Here is a 26,683-nt window from a genome sequence, read left to right as displayed (position 1 = left end):
TGGGTTCTAACTAATTGTTCTAATAACCAATCAAATTCTTTAAAAATGTTATGGCGTTAATTGGGATTTTCCCTGAGTTTTATAAAAAAACAATTAGGGGGGATTTTTGGTTGAACCGCATTTACTATAATTTACTCTACACTTAAATAAAATGCTAAATTTTAAAACTTAAATAATTTATTTACTTTACATAATTAATAAAAATTATAAGAAGTTTTTAAGCAATGATTTTTTTAAAACTACTTATTAATGAAACTTTTTTATTACAATAACCCCCTAATTTTTCAAAAAACAAATTTTAGTAAACTTGCAGCTATTGTTATAATCTCTGTTTTGTTTTTACCTCGTTAACAAAATTTACGTGTCTTTGTTTAACTTTCCATGAAATTTCCATAATATGATGAAACTTTATTTAAAAAAAATAAAAGAATGATGACATATACCCGAGAGATTCTATATTTGATTATCAATTTTTTTTAAAACAAGGTAGATAAAAAATGCTGATGAAAGAGCCGTACTTTCTAGAAAAAGCGGGTCGTTTCTAGAAAAAAGACTATCAAGCTTAATTTAAATGATTATAAAATCTTTTTTTTTTTTTTTTTGCCAATTTAAAATAAAGTATTTACAACTGAAATTTTGCAGAAGGATAATAGACGTCATGTACTAAATGACGCGTCCAGAGAATCTGTATTTTTTAAATATACACGAGTTGTTAATTATTTACAACGTTTGCGAGGTCTTGCATTTTATCGATTTATGGCTTTTTATTTTGTGCACGTAATAAAAATTTTATTTTTATAAATTCATTTAAGTGTTGAAATGATTCTTCAGATTTAATACTTTTGTTCTATACATAAATTACATCAATTTCATATTCTCTGCAGAGGCGACGCCATATTTTGAAAGAGCACAATGTAAAGATATTGCTTGATTAATAGAATTCTTTAGCAACGATCGATGAATGTTTTTATGACTTATTTAAATCGACTTATGGATTTTGATAGTCTGATAAAATCGTGCTAGAAGTAGATACGCATTTACAAATAGGTGTTATTATAAAGATGGTGAATAGAAAAATACGCGAGATTTTGTTTAAAAAGCGAACAATAAATCTATTGACCCTTTTGAGCGTTCAGTGGCGTGCTCAAGAAAAAGTAAAATGAGATCTGTTTTTTTTTTATTTTAACTTATATAAAATAAACTGTTAAAATTATTTCATCTTTTTTTTTTTTTTTATCTCGGGACAAAAATTCATAAACTCAAAATATAATAAACATGGCGTGTTTACGATAATACGCTCTATTAAATGGATGAAATAATGACAATAGTTCAAATCATTTGATCACCTCTAACTATGTCAGCAGAAAATCAAATATTGAACGCTAAACCCAGGTTTACCAGCGGCAACCTGGTTTTTATTTTTAAATTTAGAAGTTACACTTCTCTAAATTTAACAAGATTTTTTTTAAAAGCAGATTCCTTATTTTGATTAAAACTTGAACGTTTCTCTTAGTGTGGTGCATACGCAAGAAAAAACCGCAACTGAACTGTTCCGAGTAAAAAAAAGGACAAAATGTTACTTGAGGCTATATTTCTTGAAATACTTTGAAAGCCTTAACCAAACAAAAATAATTTTCTTACAAGATTTTATTTCATCTATTACAAAAAATATTTATATATAAATATATTACCACTTAAATAAAATAAACATAAACGGAAAAAAAAAAACAAACAAAAAAAAACAAACAAAAAACAAAACAGAAAACATCTCGAGAAAGATGTATCAATTTTGAAATCAATTAAAAATGCAAAAACTTGAGGCGTAGAAAACCAGCAGCAAAATTCTCACGCACAATACTATAATACAATCCCTACCCCGCCCCCCTTCCCGCTGCCTTAGCGAATTTAATTTCAAGGTTCACAGAACATTCGAAAGAAAAACCGCAGTAAACAACGTTGATATTTCAGAAAACAATGCAGTTTTTTTAATATTTATCATAATTAACAAAATAACGAAACTGCATTAAGGCTAAAAAATATAAAATACATAGTTCCATAAAAATTAATTCCAGACAAGCTCCGCTCGATTGTCGACTAACTACAATGCGTGATCTCTTTGCTTTGGAACCTTGCCGTTTGCGACACCATTCGAGATAGGAGTGTGTCCGTTAATTAGGCGTTTTTTATCAAAAACCGTCGTCTCTTCATCTGAGTCATCATCAGTTTCAGTGAATGTTAAACTTTGTGCAGAATATTTACCTGATCATAAAATTTGACTTTAAAACAAAAACATTTGGAAAGACGTTCGTAATTCAGGTGTGAAAAAAATAGTTAAAAAAAGATAAGTAAATTGACGTCATTACATCTGTAAATAATTTTAAAGTGACCTTTTCCATTAGGTACAAGAAGAATATCTTCCTTAATATCAGGATCGTGCGTGCGTAGAGCCCGATATCGAGTTCTCCTTTTATTGCGTTGGCGTCTAAATGCAAATTTTAAACTTAATACAACTATTCAATGAAAACAGTCCTATCCGTGAGAACGTCACAAAAGAACACAAACCAACAATAATCTGCAGTACAAATATTAGAAACAAGATAAGTGTTTTATACGATACGCATAACATTCAAAAGTATAATCTACAGATCAATCAGGGGCTGCGCAAACGATCGAAGCACCTAGCGAAGTTGTCAACTGTGTGACGTCAAACGTGATCTTCAAGGTTCAATGGTTTAAATTTTTTTATTTTGAGACAGGAGAGAAATTTCTGAGAGAATAAACAGAGTCGATTCAAATAGAATTTTACTTCAAAATTTAAAGTTGGAACAGCTAGATTCTAAGCAAAAGAAAAAATCAACTGAGAAAAATCCAGCTGTTGATGCAACATCGACGGGGAAATATATTTCATTTCTTTATAAACAAATTTTTTTCCCGTTGATGTTGCATCATCACAACTTGTTGACTTGTTCACATTTATTTTGACAGAACTTTAAACAGAATTTGTATAGATAAATTCTTTAAAAAAAAAAACCAGAATGTCAGAAAAGAATAGACGCCAGTAAGCGAGCTCCTCGGAGACAATTTCGAACAAAGAAATACGAAAGGGTTTTCACTGACCCAAACACGTGATGTTTACTTGAAACTCAAAAAAAAACAACTTAAAAATAGATCAAACAAACTGGGCTTATTTACGTCAACAGAACAACTTTTTTAAAAAGTGGCAGCTTAAAGAAAGTAGCAAATTAATTGCTCAAATGGGTCGCTGCGCGCAACTACATTTTGCTAACTTGTTTCAGAAGAATGTTTCTGCTTATAAGGACAAATAACACGAGAAAAAAAATTGAACTATATCATCTGCAAAAATTTAACAACAAATTGAAACGGCAGATAAATGCGCAGTAAAAGAGCTGACTCTTTTTTCTAACTTGATATGTGAATAGTATAAAATGTTTCAGGCAAGATTTTTATTAAACATTAAAGTGTACATTTAGAAATAGTTTTTTATATCAACAGGTTGATTTTGCATATAAATATATCGACCTTAAAGTGTTAGACATTCAAATAATTCGGCTTTTTCCATTCTCGAGCTTCGTATGAGATGATAAAATATGATTGCATGATTTCAAAAAAAAACAAGTCACCAGACTTCTCTTTGGATTTATGATTTCTATCGCAATAACAGATTAGCGATAAAGGATACGAACAGAAAAAAACGCGAGGTTAATCCTATTTTCATGACTTCATCAAATTTTTTTTTTTACATAACAATAGGCTTTACTACCCGACTTTTCAATGTAATTAGATTTACCCCATTTTGATACGCGAAACGCTTAAAAATTGGCTCAGAGGATATCCTCAACTTTTTTCAAAATCTTCTTATGAATTGTTTATCTATGATTAAAAAGGAACGGAAAAAAATATTTTTCAAAGTATTACCTGAAACTCCCTAAAAATCCAAACGATGTTTGACATTCGGAAGTCTTCACTTTGTAAAATGTTCATTAACGCGTTTTATTGTTGTGAAAAATATTAATCTTGTTTATCAAGTCCTTGTAAAAACATCATCAAAAACGGTAAAATAAGAAGCTACCTTGTAGGAAAAAGAAAAAGGTGAGGGGCTAGGAAGGCAGGGAAACAGAGGCGGAGTAAAATATAATACTTTTGTAAAATACATGTGTTCATCATGTAAAGTTTTCATATGAAAATGATTATCAAAAGAACGGAAAATTATGAGATGTAAAACTCGTGACGTATTTTGAGAAATTAAAAGGGATGCGAAAACAAACAAAAATTTTGTTCACATCCGAAAAACGAAAAGAACAGTATGAAAGCATTAGCTAGTTGATATCACACCACTGGACGTTCCTTAATATCAGTGGAACACCTTAATATCATATCAAGCCCATTAAAACAAGCATATTAGCACGCATTAATACAGCGATATCAGCTGACTTTTGAAGAAATTATAAATAGCTGGCTTCGCGTAACCGCATCGTTAACAAAAAAGTGTCTTCATATATTTGCGGTTCGCAACGATCAAATAAGCGATCGGTTTGGGTTAACCTCACGTAAGTTTAAAATGTTGCAATCTGAAAATAATGCCTCCTCAAAGGACTTATAAAGTCAAGTGGCACGAAAACAAACGATGGAAAAGGTAGCTGAAATATTTCCTCCGCAGTGTTTAAAGTTGAGATTTGAGGTTTTATAGATGATAAGGGAGGGTTAGGTGGTAAATTGTGAAAAATGATGATTACTTTATATGCAGAGAGATCGAACCATTAAAATGAGTAGAATTCTTCGACGTAAGAAGTTATAAACAAAAAAATTGTTCACAGTGAAACAAGTTATTAAATTACTAGTTATTAAATTAGGTTATAATGTTATGCACGCGATATTCAGATCACAAGATTATAATTTCGATAATCCACGGATTATAATTTTTCTAAACCTTCAAAGTTTACTTACAAAAGCAGGATTTTCGAAACTCAATTTAAAACGCGCTTTTCGTAATTATAAAAAACTTTATAGACGCGACTTCTAAAAAATCGCTGAAGATTTATTAAGCATATTCGTAGTTAAACAATATGCTAATAAATGATATTTGAACACGTGGTTTTCATTTAAACGGATCCTACCTTGCAAACATAAAACATACCGCCCAAGCAACAGCGATGAAGAAGAGAAAGATGGCAAAAACAGCAACTGATAAATATAGAACACTCCATTCTAAAATAAAAATACAAAACACTTCATTTAATAGCAAAAACCAATAAAATATGTAAATTGACAATGAAAATGAAAAGAAACAAGTTTTGTCATACAAAAGAAAACTCAAATCACTGATCTCAAAACATTAACTTGATATTATAATATTTTGTGATTGGAAATTTTACGATCCATAATCATATACAGTTTTATGTATGTGTGTATGTATGTGTGTATGTATGACCGTACGTACGTATGTATTTACGGTATATACGTATACGTACGTACGTACGCATGTACGCATGTACGCATGCATGTATGGATTTATGCATGTATGTTTTGCTAACAGTTTTTAATACTCTTAACAACAACTTCTTTAATCAAGAGTGCTCAATGGTGTGTTAACTAGAGCAATTATATGAGTGTGTTAACACAGCAATTATGTGAGCAATTGTATTTAATATAAAATGTCAACTTTTTTTGGTACTTAAATACAAAACTCAAAACATAATTCATTTGCGATTTTTATATATTTTCACTTCAGCCCTCAATTTTGGTGGGCCAAACTATCATTATTTTATAATCCAATTACTATTTTGAGATCAGTGCCTCAAATTTGATAATCAAACTATTTACGCAACTGCAACATAAAAAATATTAGCCTCAAATTTGCGCGGTTTTAAATTGGCAATTGAATTCTAAATTGAGCCGAAGCTAAAAAATAAAATAAATATCCTAATAAAAGGATTAAGAGTAAAACTTGCTCACCACAGTTACTTTCTTTCTCTCCAAAATGAGATTTGAGTATGTTGGGAGTCCAGAAGCTATCGCAGATGCATTGCTTAGTCGATTTGTCGCAATAACCGTGTCCAGAACATGTGTTGCGACAGACTAACGTTTCAGAAAAAAGAAATCAGTAAAAACCTACTGTATTTTCAGATTTCTTATTAAAAAAAACAAGTGGTTCGTTCCGATAAATAAAATTAGTTAAACTTTTCATAATACAGAAGTGAAACCGTGCAAACTTACTATAAGGCTCTACTCTTTCCATTTTGTAATCATAAAGTTTTCCACCGAATCCAACTTTAAGTTTGAAAATGTCTGAAACATACTTCCCATCCATAATGCGCTCTAATTTAGGATCATTCACGTAAATTAAAAGCATGATCTCGTGTCCATAACCAACACTGTGTAGTTCTTCAATGTGCACGTGTTCTTCACCGACTTCAAGAATGACAGAAATTTGACGAAGAAGTTGTTTCTAAAAAACACCGAAGGGCACAATTATTTTCAAACTTATATGATTAGCTATTAAAAATGGTTGATAACTACTCTTACAATTTAATAACTTTAACAAATAATCACAAGACAGAAAAGAAAAACACCAAAGCAAATGTACACCACATTAAGTAAATTATATATATATATATATATATATATATATATATATATATATATATATATATATATATATATATATATATATATATATATATATATATATATATATATATATATATATATATATATATATATATATATAGTATTGTAGAAATTATGTTAATACTTCCAGTACTTGCATAATATATATATATATATATATATATATATATATATATATATATATATATATATATATATATATATATATATATATATATATATATATATATATATATATATATATATATATATATCCAGGTTGTTAAGGGCCTTCTAACAGAACTTTGCGTCTTATTAATAGAAATGTCAAAGATAATCCACATTTCAAGGCCACAGACATAGCAACACAAGCTGGTGTCAGCTCCAAAATAGAAGGTATCAGGCATCTTCATAAGTCACTATGGTAGAGCTGCAAGAAAGAAGCCACTTTTTTGTCCAGTCAATATCAATTGCGAAAATGATTGGGAATGTGAAATGATAGTGAGACCTATAACATGGTCAGTTAGAGCTAGAGAAGTACCAAGGTAATATCAATTCAGCTAAATATGTTTCCATATTGCAGGAAGGACTCCTTTCAATATTCTCAAGTGTAAGGATGATTAAACATGACTCCTTATTTATGGAAGATGGAGCACCTTGTTACTCAAAAAACTTCCATGACCAAGTCAGTCACCTGATACAAACCTTATTGAATACCTCTGGGCATGGCTATCTAGAAATACAGGCCTTGACAACGCGCCGAAACTTTTTTAGACTGGAGGCCGATTGAATATGGCTGGATTTCCACGATATTTAATTATTTTTGTTTAAGAAATACAACAGATGAACTAGATAGTTTTAGAGAATATGATCTTTTTCGATTTGATAACATCAAGGAGAGACTTTTGCAGAATAATGATCTTATTGTATACAACATAAATGATAATAATGATGATGTTTACGTTCAGTCAAAAGAATTTATATGTGGTATTGCAAAGTTTTTGGTTATTATTAATAGGGATTTAACATTGACTTCGTTTCACCTTGGATCATCTTGCAGTATTCCTATTCTTCTATCAAGTAAGTCATCATCTTATTGTAAGTATTGGTCTGTCTTCGATGAGATTATTTGATACTTAAAAAACGAAGATATTTGCCATAAAAAAAATATATTACTCGAACATATGGAGTGTATGTCTCAAAAGAAAACTGGTGAATTTACTTACTCTGCTGATATAATTATTAGAGCATTTGAATATTTTGCAATATCCAGGTCACTGTACAGTATTTCCAATGACTATAAATTACCAAGTATTAGAACTTTGACAAGAATCACTTCAAAAGTTGGATCACAAGATAGTATGGAATTTTTAAAAAATGTTTTGATGAGTATTGAAGATACACAGCGTAAATGTGTATTGTTGGTTGATGAAGTTTATATCAAATCTATATTAACTTATCATGGAGGTACATTGTTTGGGTATTCTGCTGATCAACCCGGTGTCCTTGCCAAAACTATGTTGGCTATAATGGTAAAATGTTTATTTGGTGGACCAAAGTTTCTTATAAAAATGATTCCAATCAGTTGCTTAGATTCTGATTTTCTTTTTAATCAATGCAAACCAATTATTGAAATGATTAACAATCAACCCAATGCAAAATTGTTATCGGTTATTGCTGATGGAAATAGAGTAAATCAAAGATTTTTCAAAATGATGAATAAAATTGAAGGAAAACATTGGTGCGGAGATGACGAGCACACATTTTTGTTATTTGATTTTGTTCATGTTATGAAGTGTGTTCGTAATAATTGGTTAACTGAAGAAAACGGAGAATTAGTTTTTGAGTTTGATGGTAATAAACATATAGCAAAATGGGCTGATTTAAAGAATCTTTATGAGTTAGAGTCTGGCAATCTTTTAAAGCTTAGCAAATTGAATGATATTTCCATCTCACCAAAACCAATTGAGAGGCAGAAAGTTAGTACTTGTTTGCGAGTTTTCTGTGATGAAACAATAGCAGCATTAAAAAATCATCCATCCATTAAAAAGAATGATGTTATTGGCACCATCAAGTTTATTTCTATATTTGTGAAGTTTGGGAAAATTTGTAATGTGAAAGGTGTTGGAGCAGATATTCGTTATAAAGATGAGGACCGTGCAGTTATAAGATCACACACAGATAAAAGTCTGTTATTCTTATTGGATGTAGCAGATATGGTTGAAAGAATGAAAAAGTCAGGCCCTAAACGTGTTAAGCAGCTTTCAAAAGATACTTCTAAATCTATTTCTCATGTATGTAGGGGCTTAGCTAACATGGCAAGGTATCTTTTGGATTGTGGAAATGACTATGTTATCCTGGGGTGGTTCACAACCGATCCATTGGAGAAAGCTTTCAGCAAGCTTAGGCAGGGTTCTGGAGGAACCTATTTTATTACTGCTCAGTCTGTCATAGAAAAAGTTAGAATCCAACATGCAAAACTTTCTCTCCAATTAGAAATGCAGTGTTTTGATGATTGTTTTAATGGTCATTCCTGTAATAATTGTTTTCGACGTTTAAATGAGCAGGAATGTGAGGTTTTTGATAACTTACCAGAATTAGAAGATAAAGTTCAAGTAGAATCATTGCTTTCAATTGAATATATCGCTGGTTACGTTCAAAGAAAAAATGGTTATGATTATACTGATACAAAATTTTATTATATAAAATGTGGTGCCTATATTGATGACCTGAATAGAGGTGGTCTTGTTATTCCCTTTGATAACATTGTTCAGTGGTGCATTTTTTGTTTTATTTTGTTTGAGCAGTTATCAGAAGAATTTTGTCAATCATTTTTGATGAAACAATTTTTATCTGTATCGGAAAAGTTTCAATTTGGTATTGATGAAAGACACTGCCGCATTTTAGCAAACATATTTCTAAAAAATTTAGCAATTATTAAATCTCCAAGATGCTCCAAGGAGTCAAGACAAAAAGTTATAAAACTGTCATGACATTCAGTCTATTTAAATTTTAATTCTTTATGTTACAACTTTATAATATTTTATTAACCTTAGAACTTTATTGTATAATTTTACTTATAAGACTCCTAGATCTAATTAATAATATACTTAATTTGCTTTTCTTGTCCACATCCACTCTATTTATTAGCGCTTCACTCGGCCTCCAGTCAAAAAAAGTTTCGGCGCGTTGTCAAGGCCTGTATTTCTAGATAGCCATGCCTCTGGGCCATATTAGATTGGAAACTTTGCAAAAAGAATAAGAAGCCATTGTCAAAAAAAGAATATTTAAGATTAATACATGAAACATGGCAAGAAGATCCTCAAGATGATATTCTAGAATTGACTTCTAGCATGCTTAAAAGGTTTCTAGCATTGAAAAATCCAAGCAGGATCTCAACTAAATATTAAATCACACTGCAATCATCAAAAAATTTTTTTTTTTTGTTTTAATGTCTATTCAATTCTGTCATCTGAAACATAAAAACTTGGTAAATATATCATTTTAATAAAGAGTTATTTACATCATATATAAAATAACAGTTTATATTTTATCATGGCGACTATTCCTATCTATGTGTATGTGTGTGTGTGTGTGTGTGTGTGTGTGTGTGTGTGTGTGTGTGTGTGTGTGTGTGTGTGTGTGTGTGTGTGTGTGTGTGTGTGTATATATATATATATATATATATATATATATATATATATATATATATATATATATACATATATATATATATATATATATATATATATATATATATATATATATATATATATATATATATATATATACACATATGTATATAAATAAACTTTTCAAATAGAAACATCTTTTATTTAAATAAAAACTTTTAGAAAAAATATTAAATAAAACCTTATTTTCTTCCATGAATGAATTCACATCAGCATCAAGATACATTTCTACAAGACCATCACTTTTCGGGTCTTCAAGCAAAAAGAAAAAGCAAATTTAAAAAATTACTTTTTCATGTAAAATTAATTCATTACTCTTAGAGAATATTCCAAAATAACACAAAATAGGCAAATATTTATTTAAAAAAATATTATACTGTAAGGTATGCAGTTTATTATGCCAATATTACATTTATTAGACCAATATTTTTAATTAGTATATAAATTTAAACAGCAAAAGTATTTCTAATTTTCTAAGTTTAAAAATAGAAATTTAAAATGAAACCTTCATTGACCACAACTACGACAGAGTCCTTTCCAGTTAAACCTTTATTATCAGTTACAATGAGATCAAAAAGATATCTTCCTATTACCAAATTAGTAAGAAAGAGCACTGGTTTTTTATCACTGCCATTAAGAACATCCTGAAAAGCAAAAAAAATGATATTCATATAAAAAAATCATATATTTAATAATATATATGAAATAACAAATATTTAAAAATAGCATAATGGATTAAGAGCATACACCAGCTGCAGGACTCAAGCCAGCTCGAATCCATTGAAAACTAACAATGATTTCATCATCTTGTGATCTAGATCCATCCAAAACAACTGAGCGCTCTGGTAGATAAATAACTTGATCTTCACCAGCATTAGCAACAGGTGGTTCATTGTGATCTTTAATATAAAAATTAAAAATGAAAATTTTTAAATGAATGAATTTTAGTAAAGGAATTTTTCAAAACCTAAACTTTAAGCACCAAATCAAGGTTTTGTAAAAACAAGACAAATACCTTTTTTAACGTGTATTTTTACAGTGTCTACTCCTTTCAAATTTTTGTCATCAGTAACTGTCAATTGCATGATATAAGTACCAGGTTTCAAATCTGCAACGAGGACTTTAGGTTTATCAGCATTCACAAGTTTAGGTTGTGATGGACCACTGGCAAAAAAAAAAAGTGAACCATTGTTTCATTTGATTTTGTATTTGATAAATTATTAATTTCTATATCTTAAAGGTGTTTTACAAACATTTTTTTAAAAAAAATAAATTATTATTATCACTTTGCACTATATCATTTACCATTGCACTTTTTTTAATAATGAAGATTTTAAGAAAAAAAAAAAAAAGATCTTTTTTCACACACAAAACAATTTTTGTACATCTAGTGACATCAACCCAGTAATAGAAGCAAAAATTAAAACAAAATTAGTAAAATGCAACAAAAACTACAATGCAAAAAAAACACATGCACAAATAATACAGCCACAATATCTTGGATAATCCCACCATTTTTACTAACTAGCAAAATATTAAATAGATAAAAAATTACAATCAACTGCATGTTATGCAGCAGATTACTTATCATAAGACAAAATATGCTATTTTTTATGATTTTTTTAAAAAACCAAAAAATGAAAAATAAAAGATTGAGAATCCAAAATGAAACCTCAGAACTTCCCAATGATAAGATTCAATCTTTGAGTTGTCTTTACTGAATGAGCCATCTAATGTTGTTGAGTCATCTGGGTAGATAAGCTCCTATGGTACAAAAAAAATTCTTGTTGCTGACAAAAAAATTTCTGTATTAAGTTTAACTATATTAATCAGAAAATATTAATCAACTGTTTAAGTAATAACAAACTAAATAAAGAATAATTATCAAACCAAATATATCAAAATATTTTCATATAAGCTGTGGACACTGATTTCCTGATTTAAGTTGAAATAAAAAAGTTTTATAAAAAGGTTTTGTAGCCAAAAAATAGTTCATGCATAACTATTTTGATAATTTTATAAGCAAAAAATCTGATCAAAATATTTGTTTGTAAAATATGGAAAATTTTATTACCAAATTGTCTCCTGCCACAGCAACAGGATTTGTATTATGTTCTGGTAGCACAATAACTTTGACTTGAGCTTCATCGGACAAACCTTCTGCATCTGTTACTTTTAGAACAAATACATAAGTTCCAATTGTTAAGCGAGAAACATGAAGTGATTCTTTGTCTGAACCCTAAAGAATGATCTATGTAGTAGAACCTTTTCAGCAATCAAAATAAAAACCAGAATTACAATTTCTTAAAAAAAAAGTCCTACTTGCATATCACATGTTGGACTCTCTGGAGTTTTTCTCCACTCAAAAGTGAGAATCGACTAAAAAATACTCTTTAACAATGTTTTATTTAAATAACTCAAACTATAAAAATAACAGGTTAAAAAATTTAAACTCAAACTATAAATATCAAAATAACAGGTTAAAAAATTTAAACTCAAACTATAAATATCAAAATAACAGGTTAAAAAATTTAAAATTAGAACCAAAAACTATAATAAAATATGATAAATTGTAGTAAAGTATAAAAAAAATTGCATGGAAAAATTAGTAAAATATTGTATTTCAACCTTATCATCTGAACTTTTGCCTCCATGGAGCACCACAGAATTGTTAGGCAGTTGAATAATAACATCAGAGCCAGCATTTGCTTTTGGTGGATAGTTGTGTTCTATAATAAAGAGTGAACTATTTCTATTTATTGATAATCTAAATATTCTTCCTTCTACTTTATTCTTCAACAAAAACAAGAAGCATTGTTGGGATTGTAAATTACCTTTGTTAACAGTGATAGTAGATTCAGTACTATCAGTTTCTCCATCAGAATCTGTCACTGTTAGCCTGAGTATTATTTAAAATGTTAGTAAATATTAATTTCATACTAATAAAAATAATATTAAAACATCAAACACAATTATTTTAAAAAATCTCTTAAATCAATATACTTAATAAAAAATGTTCAAATAAAACTCAGTTCTATAGGTAAATCGAAATTTTAGTTAAAATTCATACCAAATTTTATTCAAAATTCGAAAATACTTGGTGTATTACATAAGAGAAATATCACACTAGAATGAGGATAGTAATATTATAGATAATTGGAAATTAACAATAAATTCGAGAAAAATCAAGAAATTGGTGTCTCATTTCAAGACACCAATTATAAATTACAACACAAAAAAAGTATAAAAATTTAATGTTTTTTGTTCTTATACTTTTGTTACTTTTTCAATGAAATTTTTATTGGGATACTTCTAATTAAGTTTTTCAGTTTCCATTTTTTTCCAACACAGAGAACTTTTAGGGCACCTACGCTATTATACTACTTATTATTTGCATAAATTTTTTATGCTGCTTATTATTTGCATAAATTTATTTCAAAACAATGCCTCACATTTTCCACTGAAATCAAATTTGGATTTTGTGCTGGCCACAACATCAAATCAATATTTTTAGATTAAAACATGCTATCATCTCCAAATTAACATGGATTCTAGTATTGTCTTGTTGGAAAACAAACTTTTTACAGCAAAGCGTATTCTAATATAAGATTTAAATTTAATAGAAAACTAAATTAAGCTTTACAGCTGCATAGAAGCCAAGTCAGACCATTAACGAACCTTCTACAAAATATCTGGTTGAAAAATATTGTAGTTCTTTTTTCAAATCAGGCCCATATCTATTCAATCCATAAGGACAATTTAATCCCAACTTCTTTTCATCTAAAAAAATTACCTAAAATATTTTTATCAAAATTAGAAAATATTTTTCATCTTAATAAATATTATAATTTAATAAATTTCATATTATCAAAGTAGTCTATTCCAAATGTGAGCCATATTTTCTTGCAAAAATTTCAAGCAGTTTTCTTTGTCAATATGTTACAGATTTGGTGCCTTATTCATTTTTGTTCAAACAGTGTTTAGACTTGCATGAATAGCCTGTCTAATTGTTTCTCTTTATGGTCAATACTTTGTGGGGTATTTCTGATATAACTTGGGACAAAGATTTAGTTGAATTTGATACCAATCTTATAATTCTCTCTTGAATAGAGAGCTTCTTTTGCTTTGGTTTACAGGGATTTTTTAAGAAATGTCTCATAAAATGCACTTGAGTCTCCTGGAAATTTCCTGATTTAAGAGTTTTTCTTTATGAAAGGCTAAAATTTTATCCTTTTTCACCAGGCATTTTCAGTAATCACTGTTAATCACTTACTAAAATTGACATAAAGTCCTGAAATTTTTACCAAAACTGAACCTCTATAGAAATAAGACAGCTAAAAAATTAATAACCAGATTGTTTTGTAAAATGAAAAGAATTATTAAACAATGGTTCATTACAATTCTTTTATGCAAAAGTTCTTTCAAATTTAATCAGACAGGCAAAACAAGCTATAAAATCATTGTACTCTTAAGTAAGATTCCTTCTGATGAATTTTAATTTTATAACAAGACTTTTTCTTTTTAATGGTAATAAAAATTTTTGTGGATATTTTTAATTAATCCCAAAACATATTGAAAATTCAAAATTAATTGGGCGTTTATAGAACAGTGTGTGTGTATTGTAAAATTTTATGTAGCAAATCTCAGATAACTTTTTGAATAAATTTTACTAAACACTAACCGAAAAACATAAATGCCTGCTAGCAAGTTTTTTAACTGCAATATCTTAGTATCAGATGTGGAGTCAAACACATTGTTATCATTGAGAGGACCTTTTGTTAATTCCCATTTGTATGAAACAATGTTCACATCATCTGTACTTTCTACAAATAACAAAAAATACTTTCTATAATAAAACAAAAAGAAAGCAAAAAAATGAACAAAAATATTTGCAACAAAAATTTTCACATATCAGTGGGAGATTAAATTTTTCTAAAAAGAAGCCATACTTGAGCCATCAAGAACTACAGTATTTATAGGTAATGTGATTGTTTGCTCTTTAGGATAAATTTCTGCCCTTGGTGGTCGATTAACACGTGGAGCTGATAGAAAAATATTAAAACAGATTTTAACTTTTTAGAACCTTTACAACAACTAATAAAAATAATAATTCAAATAATAACATTGATAGTAAAGTGACAAGTCATTAACTTTTGCACTTGACACAAAAATTTGCAGCATTTCTGATGTTTTTATTGGTTACTTTGAAAAACCTTTTTTTCAAAAGAATTCAAAAGAGGCATTTAATCAATCATTAAACTGAATGAATTAGCCAATGGTTAAATGAAAAATTGTAATGAGATTTATGGAAAAAAATTTAATGTACTTATTAGAAAATTTTTTTAACTTTTATAAATATGTTCTTAAAGTTCTTTTTAAAAAAAAAAAAAAACTTAAAATGAGAAGAAAATACCTTCTTTAACTGTAACATTAATATAACCAACGCCATGTCTGTTGTCTGAGCTTAACACATCCAACTGGAATGTATACACACCAGCAACATTCAACTTAAAAAAATCAGATTACTAATTGGTATACTTTTTAAACTGTTAATAATTATCATTTTATCTTAAATTATCTATTCAAAAAAAAAAAAAAAAGCTTAAAACAGTTTATATTTTATAACTTAATAATTTATATAAAATACTATTTTAGTTCATTCTTAATTTATTATTATTTATTCTTAATTTAATGTTAACTCATTGTAACCAAAGTTTGTTTTAATATAACTTTTTTAAAATTCACTTTAAAACTTTATAGTGTAATTTTGTATGAATTTATCATATAGATAATACATTGTTACACAAAACAATCTTATAGCTGCTCCTCATTTTTGCATACTTTGCAATGTTTGGACCGCAAATAATGTATGGAACAATTGTTGTTTGCTTGTATTGGTTGAGCATATGGTGTTTTTTTCAGTACTTTTATTAAACATGACAAATACATAAGTTTTCAACATTTTGAACATTCTTTCTCCACATGATATGTTTGTTTAGTCAGCTAACTTTAAGTAGATAAATTCAAGTAAATTGCTTTATAATGCCAAAAGAAAGTGCATTGGATCAAAAGGAGAAAGGAATGATTGAAGCCTACAGACAAGAAGTGGTAATCAGAGAAATTGCATGTAGGCTCAGTAGATCCAATATGGTGGTAAGAAATTACTTAAAGGATCCAAAAAATTATGCTACAACAAACAAAAACTGAAGAAATCAAAGTTAACAACCAGAGATAAGCAGAGTATTGTGAAACTAGCTTCATATCGAAGAGATAAGCAGAGTATTGTGAGACTTCATATCAAAGATCAACTCTAACTTACTGGTTTGTAAGGAAACAGTTTGTAGCTTTACACACTTTACACAATATTATTTGATTATTCCAGTATAATTTGATTAAGAATGACTAAAGCTCCAAATCTCCCATGCACAAAGAGAGACATTTAACATTTGCAAAACCAAACATGGAACATTAATGGGGTACAGTAAAATCTTTGTTATTTTTAAAATATTGAGCAAATAAAACTGGTTGAGTTTTATGTAACATCTAACAATTTTATTTATTTTCTGCAGGTGATTTCTGAACTTTCAGATGACAAGAATTTTAGTTTGGATGTCCTAATGGGTTTACATTGGAGAGATCTGCAAAAGGAGCCAGAATACTTTTCCACCCATAACTTTAGGGGAGGATCTATAATGGTATTGCTTAGATTTTGTATGACAAGCAAACTTACTTTGGCAGTCATATTTTGTAAGATGAACTCTTTAGATTACATCAGAATTCTGAACGACTATTTGCTTCCATTCAAAGTGAATTATCATCACAAAAAAATCATGTTCTAGCAAGATAACAGCACAAAGTAGTTATGACTACACTTTGATTTTTAGCTTGACTACAAATAATTGGTTTAACAGCCCAAAAACTGATTATTGAAGTGGCCAGCCCATAAATCCAGCATCTAAATACCATGGAACGAATCTGAGGAATAATTGTACAATGTTGACAAAAAACAATACAGTAGAATTGTTGAACTAAAACTCTCAATTTTGGAAGCCTGAAAGAACTTTGAAATGGACATTCAAAAGAACCTAATTAGAAGTGTGTCTAAGAGAATTTTCCAGGTTGTTGAATGTGCTACAGGTTCAACTGACTATTAAAACACACAAAATATTCAGCAAATTGAATATTTTATTATATACCCATTGAAATTACAAGTGTGGCTATAGAAATTAGCTGATCAATTTCACAAAAATGCATAAGTAAATTCTCTGTAAACTTACATTCCCATTGTTTTTGCCAGTTTTGTGTTCCATTTAATCTATTTTAAGGTGTATAATTACAAAAAATATAAATATTTAACAAATTATGGCTAAAAAGTGGCTATAGCAAATGGCTGTAATATATTATCAACTTTAATTATGAGATTTTATCATTTTAATCTGAAATTAGATTTCATATATATTTGTAATGGCATTTAAGTTATTGCTTGTTTTACAATTAAAAACTTCATTTTATATTTAAAAATGTAAAAAAATTAAGTGTAAACCTTAACATGTAGCAAATGTGGAGCAGCTAAATTTTGAACTGACCAATAATTTCAGAGGCTGGGTTTTAAAAAACAAACTGATGTAGCCTTTGAGACAATCCATCTTAAAGTCTTCAAATAAACTAATTAAATTTTGAAAAGATATCTTAGCATGCTTTATAGATCTGCTCATTTAAACAAGTACTCCATTAAACATCTATAATCCATTAAAGTATACAAAATAATTTTTATGGAAAAGCTAAAATTAGTAATTGACCAACATCTAGAGGAAAAAAAGGATCACACTAAATTTTAGCAAGATACTGATATAACAAAATAAAATTTAAAAAATATTTACAGCATTTTAATAAAATATGATAATTGTTGTTTCTTGGCTGATTATACAAATTTTAGATCATTTGGTCTATTTGAACAAAGAGTTTAGAGGTTTGCTGTTTCAACACTCAAATATTTAAAAAAATAAAGTAGAGAAAGCCTTCATCTTTTCAAGAATTATTTTTAGTAGCATTACAAGATTTAGGGTAGTGAAAATAATATGAAAAATGAACAATTTTTAAATTTAGGAAATCTAAGCAAATTTTAACTAATATTGCATATTTACATAAATATTTTAAATATTCTATATTTTAACTAATACTGGATATCAAAACATTTTACAAAAGAAAAAAACTCATTTTTTATCAACTACTTTTACTCTAATATACTTATTCTATATAAATTTTTACATAAGTTCAAAATCCTGAACAATTTGATGAAAACTACAAAGTTAAAAAAAAGCCCCCTCATTTATTTATATTATATCAATGAAATTTATAGCATATTGAACTATATATAACATTTAGTTGAAAATATTCACCTTTGATAGCTTGACATTTTTTCTGTTCTTCCCTTCAATATAACCATGACTAAAAGGAGGTGCAGATACTTCTGACCATTTGTAAGAGTATTCGCCATCTGTAGTAAAGATAAATGGAATATTAAGAATGTTAAAATGTTTAAAAAATTATTTCTGAAGTATTTTTATGAACACTTGTTTCATTGCAAACAAAGGTTTTTTAATCAGTTGATCATCAAGCATCCTTTTTCTTTTTTCTTTTTACTTTTTTAAAAAAAAGGATGCTTTAGATAAAAAAAAAAAAAAAAAAAAAAAAAAGGATGCTTCAGATAAAAAAAAAAAAAAAAAAAAGCATTAGAAATATAATAGAAGTTTAATAGAACAAAGTTTACTAACCAAATGTATTTCTATGGTAACTTATCACTTTAAAGGTATAAAATGAGAAAAACTTAAAATTCTTTAAAATTAAAATTTAAAAAAACCTTGTTTTTCTTTTGGCCAAGTGCTTGCATACAAATTAACCTCTTCCAATGGAAGCACGATTTCAGTATTATCACCAGCTGAAACTCGTATTTCTTCAGCTAATATATAATGTATTAATAGTTTTAGACTTTTTTCCTCTCAAACTTTTAAAAGTTTTTCAAAAAATAGGTAAGTTTATTTGAGGTAACAAATAGCTAAAAAAATAATTTATAACTTACTAGAAACAGGAAGGATTGCTGGCGGCGTAACAACAGCTGGTTTTATTCCTGTGAAAACTGTTTCTATAGAAACCAAATTTTTTTCACAAAAAATATTTTTAAATAGCTACTTATAATACTTATTTATACAAATTAAAAAACCTCTACAAAATAAATTCAATGAACATTGAAGCAAAATAAATTCAGTGAACATTGAAATATTTACTCATTTTCTTTTAACAATTTACAGTTTTAATGAGTTTCAATTTACTTTGTGTAAAACTATTTAAAAAAAATACCTTGAAAATTAGTTTGATCTTTTTCTGTTACATTTACAATGGTGGGTGTAAAACTCTTTGGAAAAATAAAAAAAAAGTAAATAAAAATTGGCTGAATACAATAAAAGTTATAAATTTTAATGTTTTTTTGTTTTTAGTTGTTTTTTTTTTATAACAAGAAGAATTGAAAAAACATTAAAACTATTCACAAACTTTACTTTTATGTTTGTTTTTGCACTTGGAAGGATACTTTTGTCACTTGATAAGCTACTGCTGTTTATTGAAGGAACATTTTGAACTATTACAGGTGTTACAGATGTAAGGGATGAAATATTTGATAGAGCTGATAGTGTTGATATTTGGATGTCTGTTTCATTTGCTGCATAAAAGCTTTGAGGTGGAATTAAATTTTCTTTTGAAGGAAATACCAGGTTATTGGTATTATATAATAGTGATTCATAAGGTGCTAACAAAATAAAAAACTAACATTAGATCAAAAAACTTTATTTTTAAATTCTGTAAAAATTAGAAACTAACAAAAATTAAAACTTTTATTTTTAATAAAAATTTCAGCAATTTTAAATTGAGTTAATGAAACATTAAAACTCCTTTTTTAATGTTTCCCAACTTTTATAGATCTATTGCTTGTCACAAAAGAATTTTAAAAAAATAATAAAATTTAAAGTCAAATAAACCTTCACTAAGCTTAATACAATCTCCTGTGTCTAAAATCTCCTTGGGATCACCGTCTTCATGATGACAATTTGGAATAATGCGTTGTAAATAAGATAACATATTTGTTGCAGTAAATTCATCTACACATTTACCATTGGAAATTCTGCTGCACTCATCTTCACATATCCTGATAGGCTTTGGATTTTGCGTATCAGTACACTGTGGGTATATTCTATAGCAAATGGCTTGTAAAGCAATGCTTTGACATTTGTCTGAAATTGTTTTACTAATTTTTTTGATTGGTGCACGTAAATGGTTTTCAAGGTTGGTCTCATTACTATCATCTGAATAAATGTACATCTTTGAAGGATCTAAGTGAGTTTTGCACACTGATCCTGTGTAAGAGTGACACACAGATTTCGGTCTAAAGATATTATTTTATTAACTAGTAAGCTTAGCCAATAAAAATATAAACATTTGAAAAAATTTGTTAAAAAATAAAAGCTCATTGTAATAGTCATAAATAAATGAAAATATAAAAGTACAAGTATATAGATTTACATGTATTTTTTAATATTTAGAGATAGAAGTAAGTTAACTTTTCAAGTTATTTTAAGTTTGATTTGGTTAAATGATTGAACAAGATCAAAACTGGTTTAATGACAAAAAGTAAAACTTCAGAGCTATTACAATATCTAAAGAATTAAAAGAATAGTAAAAAGAAAACAGTTGACCATTTTAAGCAAGAAAATATCCCTCTGACTAGAAAACTGAATAAAAGCAAAAACATTTGAATTCTACTTTGACTTAAAGGACAATGTTTTACAATACTAAAACATTGTCTTGAAAATCCAAACACAGCTAAAAACAATAATCTTAGAAGAAAGTCAGACTCTGCTTCTCTAACAAAGAGAAAGCCCCTTGGAAGTCAATTGGTGAGTAAAAGGCAATTAGCACTTTTCTAAAAAAGAGTATAAGTTAAAAAATTTGTTTCATCGAAAAAATCATTCTGATGGAAAAGGCATCTTCTTCCCCAACCTGGAATTATTGCATTATAATAAATCTGCTCTAGATTTTGTAGTAAAATATGACTTTTCTTCAACCATTTTCTTCAACTATTAATTGGATAACAGCCATTCAAACATGCCTGTATGTTATCCAATTAAATATTTATAGAGCATTCTCAAAAATAAAATGTAATAACATAACTGGGAAGCACTGTAAATACTAACTTTATCTTTTTAAAAAAACTTTTGTACAATCATATAAAAAAGTGATTTTACCTGTCTAAAACTAATTCCTGCTTTGATGGTTGTTGGACTAAAAATTTTTTGATTATAACAATTGATTAGACCCAAGGTGAATGTATAACTCATAAACAAAAACAACATGACTTATAGTAATTATTAATAGTAATATATAAACAATATTAGTATAAAATAAACATTACAATTTATTTATAATAACTTTTGAACACAGTTTATGCCTAACAATAATAATCATTATTAGTAAACAGTTTAAAGATAGCAATAGTAATAGTTACATTTTTTTCAAAAGATATTATACCTTCTTTTTGTGAGACTTGTTTGCCTTCTCCACGCAAAAATAAATATGGGTGATACTTTTCCTTTTGTTTTGTTGCGTGCACTGGTTGACATGATTCATTGTCTGGATCAAAACAAACTACTTTAAAACACTTTTGCTGTTCTTTATGAGTTAACATAACTGCTATCTCACAGTCAGATTCTTGACAGCATAAATCAATGCATTCATCAAACAAATTTACAGAACCTAAGTTTATATATTCGCCAGCTTTCGTACCACCTTTTAAACTATAACCTGGCAACTTTAAACCAGTTTTACAAATCTTATAGTCTTTTTTGGATAAAGATTCTTCTGTTTCAGAATCATCTGCATCATCTGGTGGTTTATTGTGTCCTGAAGTTATTGTAATATGTGATGATAGTATTAGAAAAATAACAAAAGCTCGCATCATCTTTGAGCAAATTCCCGTAAATTGTTCTTGCATTTTGCATTTGAATGAATTCTGCCTAAGTCCTTTTATAACAGTTTTATTATATAAAAGTGTCTCTATAAACTCCATATTTAATGTTAAAAAAGCTTAAAGCAGTAGTTAAATTGTTCTACAGAACATTCATTAATGTTCTGAAAATCGCCATATTTGTTGCGGCTTAAAATATCCTTTTTAGAATGCTAGGTCTAGTCTTTAAATGGGGTTAATAGATCAACAAAGAAAAATGATTTTGTTAAAAATCTATACATAAAAAAGAAAATTGATTTTTAATTTTTACTTATTATATAGAATGTATCATCATTTAATTTCTTTTTATTATATTATGCTCAAATGTTATATCAATTCAATACGGCACTAAAAGATGCTGAGAACGCAGCTTGCTTGAAAGGGCTCAGTAACCTCTCGTTTGATTTTTATCTTTTTCTATTTAAGATCATCTTTCTTTAGAAACAAATGTAAGATTAAATAATTAATAAATAGTAAAATAAATACGATATAAAATTAGATTGAAACGGCCTTAACTTTGTGTAAATACCATGTTAGTTAATTTGATACACTTATAAACCTGGCATATAGTGCTTTAGTATTTGAATATAAAGATGTTTGAGCTGGTTGTTAAATTAAAGTATATGTAAATCTACTGTAAATAGCGGGTTTCCCACTTAGAAAGTATAAAGAAAAGGGACTTTCTCCACCCAAGTGCAGTCCCAAAAACATTCGCAATGATTTTTATTCTTAAGTAAAACAACTTACAATTATATTATTAGAGTTAAAATGAAAAGCTGTTTAAAAAAAATTTTCATATTATAATTGAATATTTCATGGTATTAAATAATACGCAACACTTAAAAGGGGAGTCCAGATTTATTATACCCCCTCCCCCCCTGTCTAAGAAAGCGGAACAGATCTTTATATCCCCCACCTTCCATAGATCTACGTTCATGATTAAATAACCATAATTTAAAGTCCTCTTATTTTTTTTTTTAAGATAAATTTGCAATAACCTAATTTCATATTTTTGTAGACATTACCAGTGTTGTATAAGTTTCTCTGATTAAGTTAAAATTTTCTTGGTTTTTCTGAATCAAATAATAAAATGAAAACACATTATTAATATTTTTTAATATTTTTATAGAAATTTAATGTGATGCTATATTTTTATAGAAATTTAATGTGATGCTATATTTTTGGTTTTTTTCGTTACTTATCTTTTTGCAAAGAACATGAAAAATAAAACAATCGATTTGATGAAATATTTTTCAGTATATTTTATTTGCATATGCACGAAATAATCAGAAGATAGTACAACTCCAAGCAAGGAAATATGATCAGTGAACATGTTAATGTTTGAAGTGAAACTGGAAATCAAGATCATTTCTGTCTTGATGTTGTTTTTATTGGTTTAATTAGAAGGTTTAATTGTACTGTCTTCCACATTCTCTAAGATAAATGAATGCAGTGCCGGGTGAGGCATAAAATGTTAGCACCCGGCTTCTATTAGAATTTATTTTTCTTAGAGAATGAGAAACATGAGCATTTTTGACTAATTTTTAACCCTGCAGAACGCTTTTAGAATTTCTTTCACTGTAATTTATTGAGTCAACTGCTTTAGTTTTAAAAAAAATACTTTTTAAGAATCCTCTATTTCAAAAAGCAGTGAGCTTTAGTACGACAAAAGACCGACCTGTGGGATCACTTGGATTAATAAATTCTAAAAAACTAATTAGTAACCTAAATGACCTCGAGTCCTTCATCGAAATAACATGGAATAGAAGGAAATTTAACAAGGTATAGAATATTTATTACTTTAATGAACATTTTTGATTTTTAATGTTAAACTGAATACAAGCTGCGCCAAATACATTTTTTGAACCAAATTAGCGTATCACAATAGTGATTAAAATTACATTTTTTATAAATGATCATTTTATTCAATTTATTATATATTATATTTGCAGTTAGATGTATTTTAAAGAAATAATGTAGAATTCAATTAACGAAAATTTAAAAATGTCGTTTTTTTTATATTGAAAAAGTAAGAAAAAAAAAAAGGAAAATTTTACAAATGGCCACAAACTTTTTATAAGGGGTTTATGCTTACATTTACCACCTGGAGCTACAAAGATTGCTTGTTTTCCTTAAGGTTAATTTTCACTTTCAGAAATTTTTTCTGCAAAATAATTAATTTCTAGGAAAATATTTCGTACAAAGTTAGTGGAAATAAAACGTAAATATGTGGAAATTTAGTGGAAATAAAACGTAAATATGTGGAAATTTAGTGGAAATAAAACGTAAATATGTGGAAATTTAGTGGAAATAAAACGTAAATATGTGGAAATTTAGTGGAAATAAAACGTAATAAAATGAATGTTTGATAAGTACAAACTATGAAAAACATTTTTATTACAAACTATCAACAAAACATTTTGTTACAATTAAAATTTCTCTGCACGCTTATCCAAGAACAATAGCAAAAATGTTATAAAAACCAAATTTATTTCTGATCAAAAATTATAAACAAGGGATTTTCATAATATTTTAAAATTTGTCTTGTTCAAGTTGTTTTAAAAATTGCACATGTTAAAAAACTAATTTTAGCAGAATTAAACTCGAAATGACTCTGTACAATTAAATTCTGTTCTGACTGTACCTATATAAATATAAAATTACAAAGAGTTACATTGTTTTTATTTATAATTTATAAATCAAATATTTTATCATATTTTTTATAGTATCTAAAAGTCATATTCACAGAAATAAAGACCTGAATATTAAGAAAAAAAATGACACTTTAAATTTAAAAAACAATTATTCATGGAGAGCTGTTTATTATTTTCGTGAAAAATTTTTTATTGAAAGTATTTTTCAATGTTAAGTAGCAAATTTGTTTTAATTATCATCATGATGATCCTTACCATCATTATTATTATTTCTATTATTATCATTATTACTTTCATTTCTATTATCATAACTATAATTATTATTATTTTATATAACTTTAATAATAAGCTAAAAAATTCTTCATATTTTAACACATACATAATTGAAACGTTTTTGTATTTATAATTCTATTACGCATTTAATTTTTATAAAACGTATAACTACAATCCTTAACTAACCAAAAAAACTTAATAAATTTTAATAAAAATTCAAAAAAAGAAGTAAGATAACAGTTTCATACTTTACGTCAACTTTTAAATTATATTTCTAGCGAATTAAAACTTAAAAAACACACACACATATACATATATATATATATAAAAACATGATAAATGAACTATTTTTAAATTAGAATGATAGATAGTTGATTGGTCATCATGCAAAAAAGTTTTCGTTTTTAAGATTAAATAGTAATAGCGCACAACCAATCATCATTGAAGCAGTGAAGCAATAGAAGATTGATAAGTTCCCTGGTTTTAAAGATGAAAGTCTTCTAAATTTTTATCACTGAACAAAACGAAACTGATATACGTATTCCAAAAGAGCGCAGCAAAACGTACCACAAGGATTCTGTAAAATGCAGGGACGAACATAAAATTGACAATTTGGACAAACGGCCAAAATCGATAGGAATTTATTAGTGTTGAATAATAATCTTTTTCAAATCTCTCAATCAACTGATTTACAGATTTACCGTCAGTAAAATTTGTAATCGTAAACATTACTGATATTATGAACGGTGAAAACATTAACTGGTCAATTGAGACTTTTTTTAAAACCGCAACGAATGTTGTAGTTTTTACAATCCTATCGAGACCTTTTAACCAGCTAAACATAATCGGCGCAACAACAAACGTTCCTATTCCAAATAATTTCGCTGCTCTCTTGACATCGTATGGTTTCTTTTCTATGACTTTTTGAGAGACGAAATCTCCGAGTATATATGTAACCCCTATAAGAAATTTTTAAACTATCCTATGCCACTGTTCAGAATTATCACCGTCTCATTCAAATACGCAAATTTAACAGCTGTTTGTTTCAGATTTATCATCAAAGAACTTTTAATTTGAGCTTTTTCTAGCTGGAACTTGGGAAATTTTCCACTTCGAAAAGGCATCGTTAAAGATTCATAAATATTAAAAAGAAAATAGAACACAGAATTACGTCATACCGGTTGTTATCATGTTAGTTGTCCATGGTCTTTTGACGAAATGAAAAAGGTAACTTTTAATCATATACGAAGCCACCATTAGGTCATTAATAATTCAGGATCATTGTTTAAAAAGTTAATTTAACCAGTGACTAAAAGAAAATAGAAAAATGCTATCGATTCTTTTGACTATTTTGCTGCTATCTCTACTTTTTATTTAGTCAACAA

At 27.7% G+C, this 26,683-nt stretch overlaps 2 protein-coding genes across 2 annotated transcripts; both read right to left on the bottom strand.

Annotated features, from left to right (window-relative positions):
* Positions 1 to 1,946: 1,946 nt before the first annotated feature.
* LOC145188753 (dyslexia-associated protein KIAA0319-like protein) lies at positions 1,947 to 22,564 on the bottom strand. The gene is made up of 25 exons (XM_090087244.1): positions 21,897 to 22,564; positions 21,614 to 21,650; positions 20,351 to 20,754; positions 19,874 to 20,121; positions 19,677 to 19,731; positions 19,399 to 19,461; positions 19,180 to 19,278; positions 18,719 to 18,816; positions 15,733 to 15,826; positions 15,269 to 15,361; positions 15,001 to 15,142; positions 13,154 to 13,218; positions 12,948 to 13,048; positions 12,642 to 12,698; positions 12,394 to 12,558; positions 11,992 to 12,083; positions 11,335 to 11,483; positions 11,067 to 11,218; positions 10,825 to 10,963; positions 10,501 to 10,571; positions 6,235 to 6,466; positions 5,974 to 6,096; positions 5,136 to 5,226; positions 2,388 to 2,482; positions 1,947 to 2,259 (listed from the first exon to the last, which is right to left on the bottom strand). The coding sequence occupies exons 1-25, from the start codon at positions 22,432 to 22,434 to the stop codon at positions 2,099 to 2,101; spliced, it is 3,564 nt and encodes a 1,187-aa protein (XP_089943370.1). The 5' UTR covers positions 22,435 to 22,564; the 3' UTR covers positions 1,947 to 2,098.
* Positions 22,565 to 25,559: 2,995 nt separating this feature from the next.
* LOC145188811 (mitochondrial inner membrane protein Mpv17-like) lies at positions 25,560 to 26,655 on the bottom strand. The gene is made up of 2 exons (XM_080065300.2): positions 26,477 to 26,655; positions 25,560 to 26,257 (listed from the first exon to the last, which is right to left on the bottom strand). Exons 1-2 carry the CDS (start codon positions 26,553 to 26,555, stop codon positions 25,782 to 25,784), a joined length of 555 nt encoding a protein of 184 aa, XP_079921426.2. The 5' UTR covers positions 26,556 to 26,655; the 3' UTR covers positions 25,560 to 25,781.
* Positions 26,656 to 26,683: the final 28 nt, after the last annotated feature.

This window comes from Hydra viridissima, unplaced genomic scaffold, assembly GCF_058129835.1.
Source record: "Hydra viridissima isolate aposymbiotic clone 2 unplaced genomic scaffold, HvirCarnegie_v1 scaffold_5, whole genome shotgun sequence".
In the NCBI taxonomy this organism is placed as follows: domain Eukaryota; kingdom Metazoa; phylum Cnidaria; class Hydrozoa; order Anthoathecata; family Hydridae; genus Hydra; species Hydra viridissima.
Note: the sequence above shows the minus strand (reverse complement) of the source record. Positions and strands in the feature narration are given on the sequence as shown.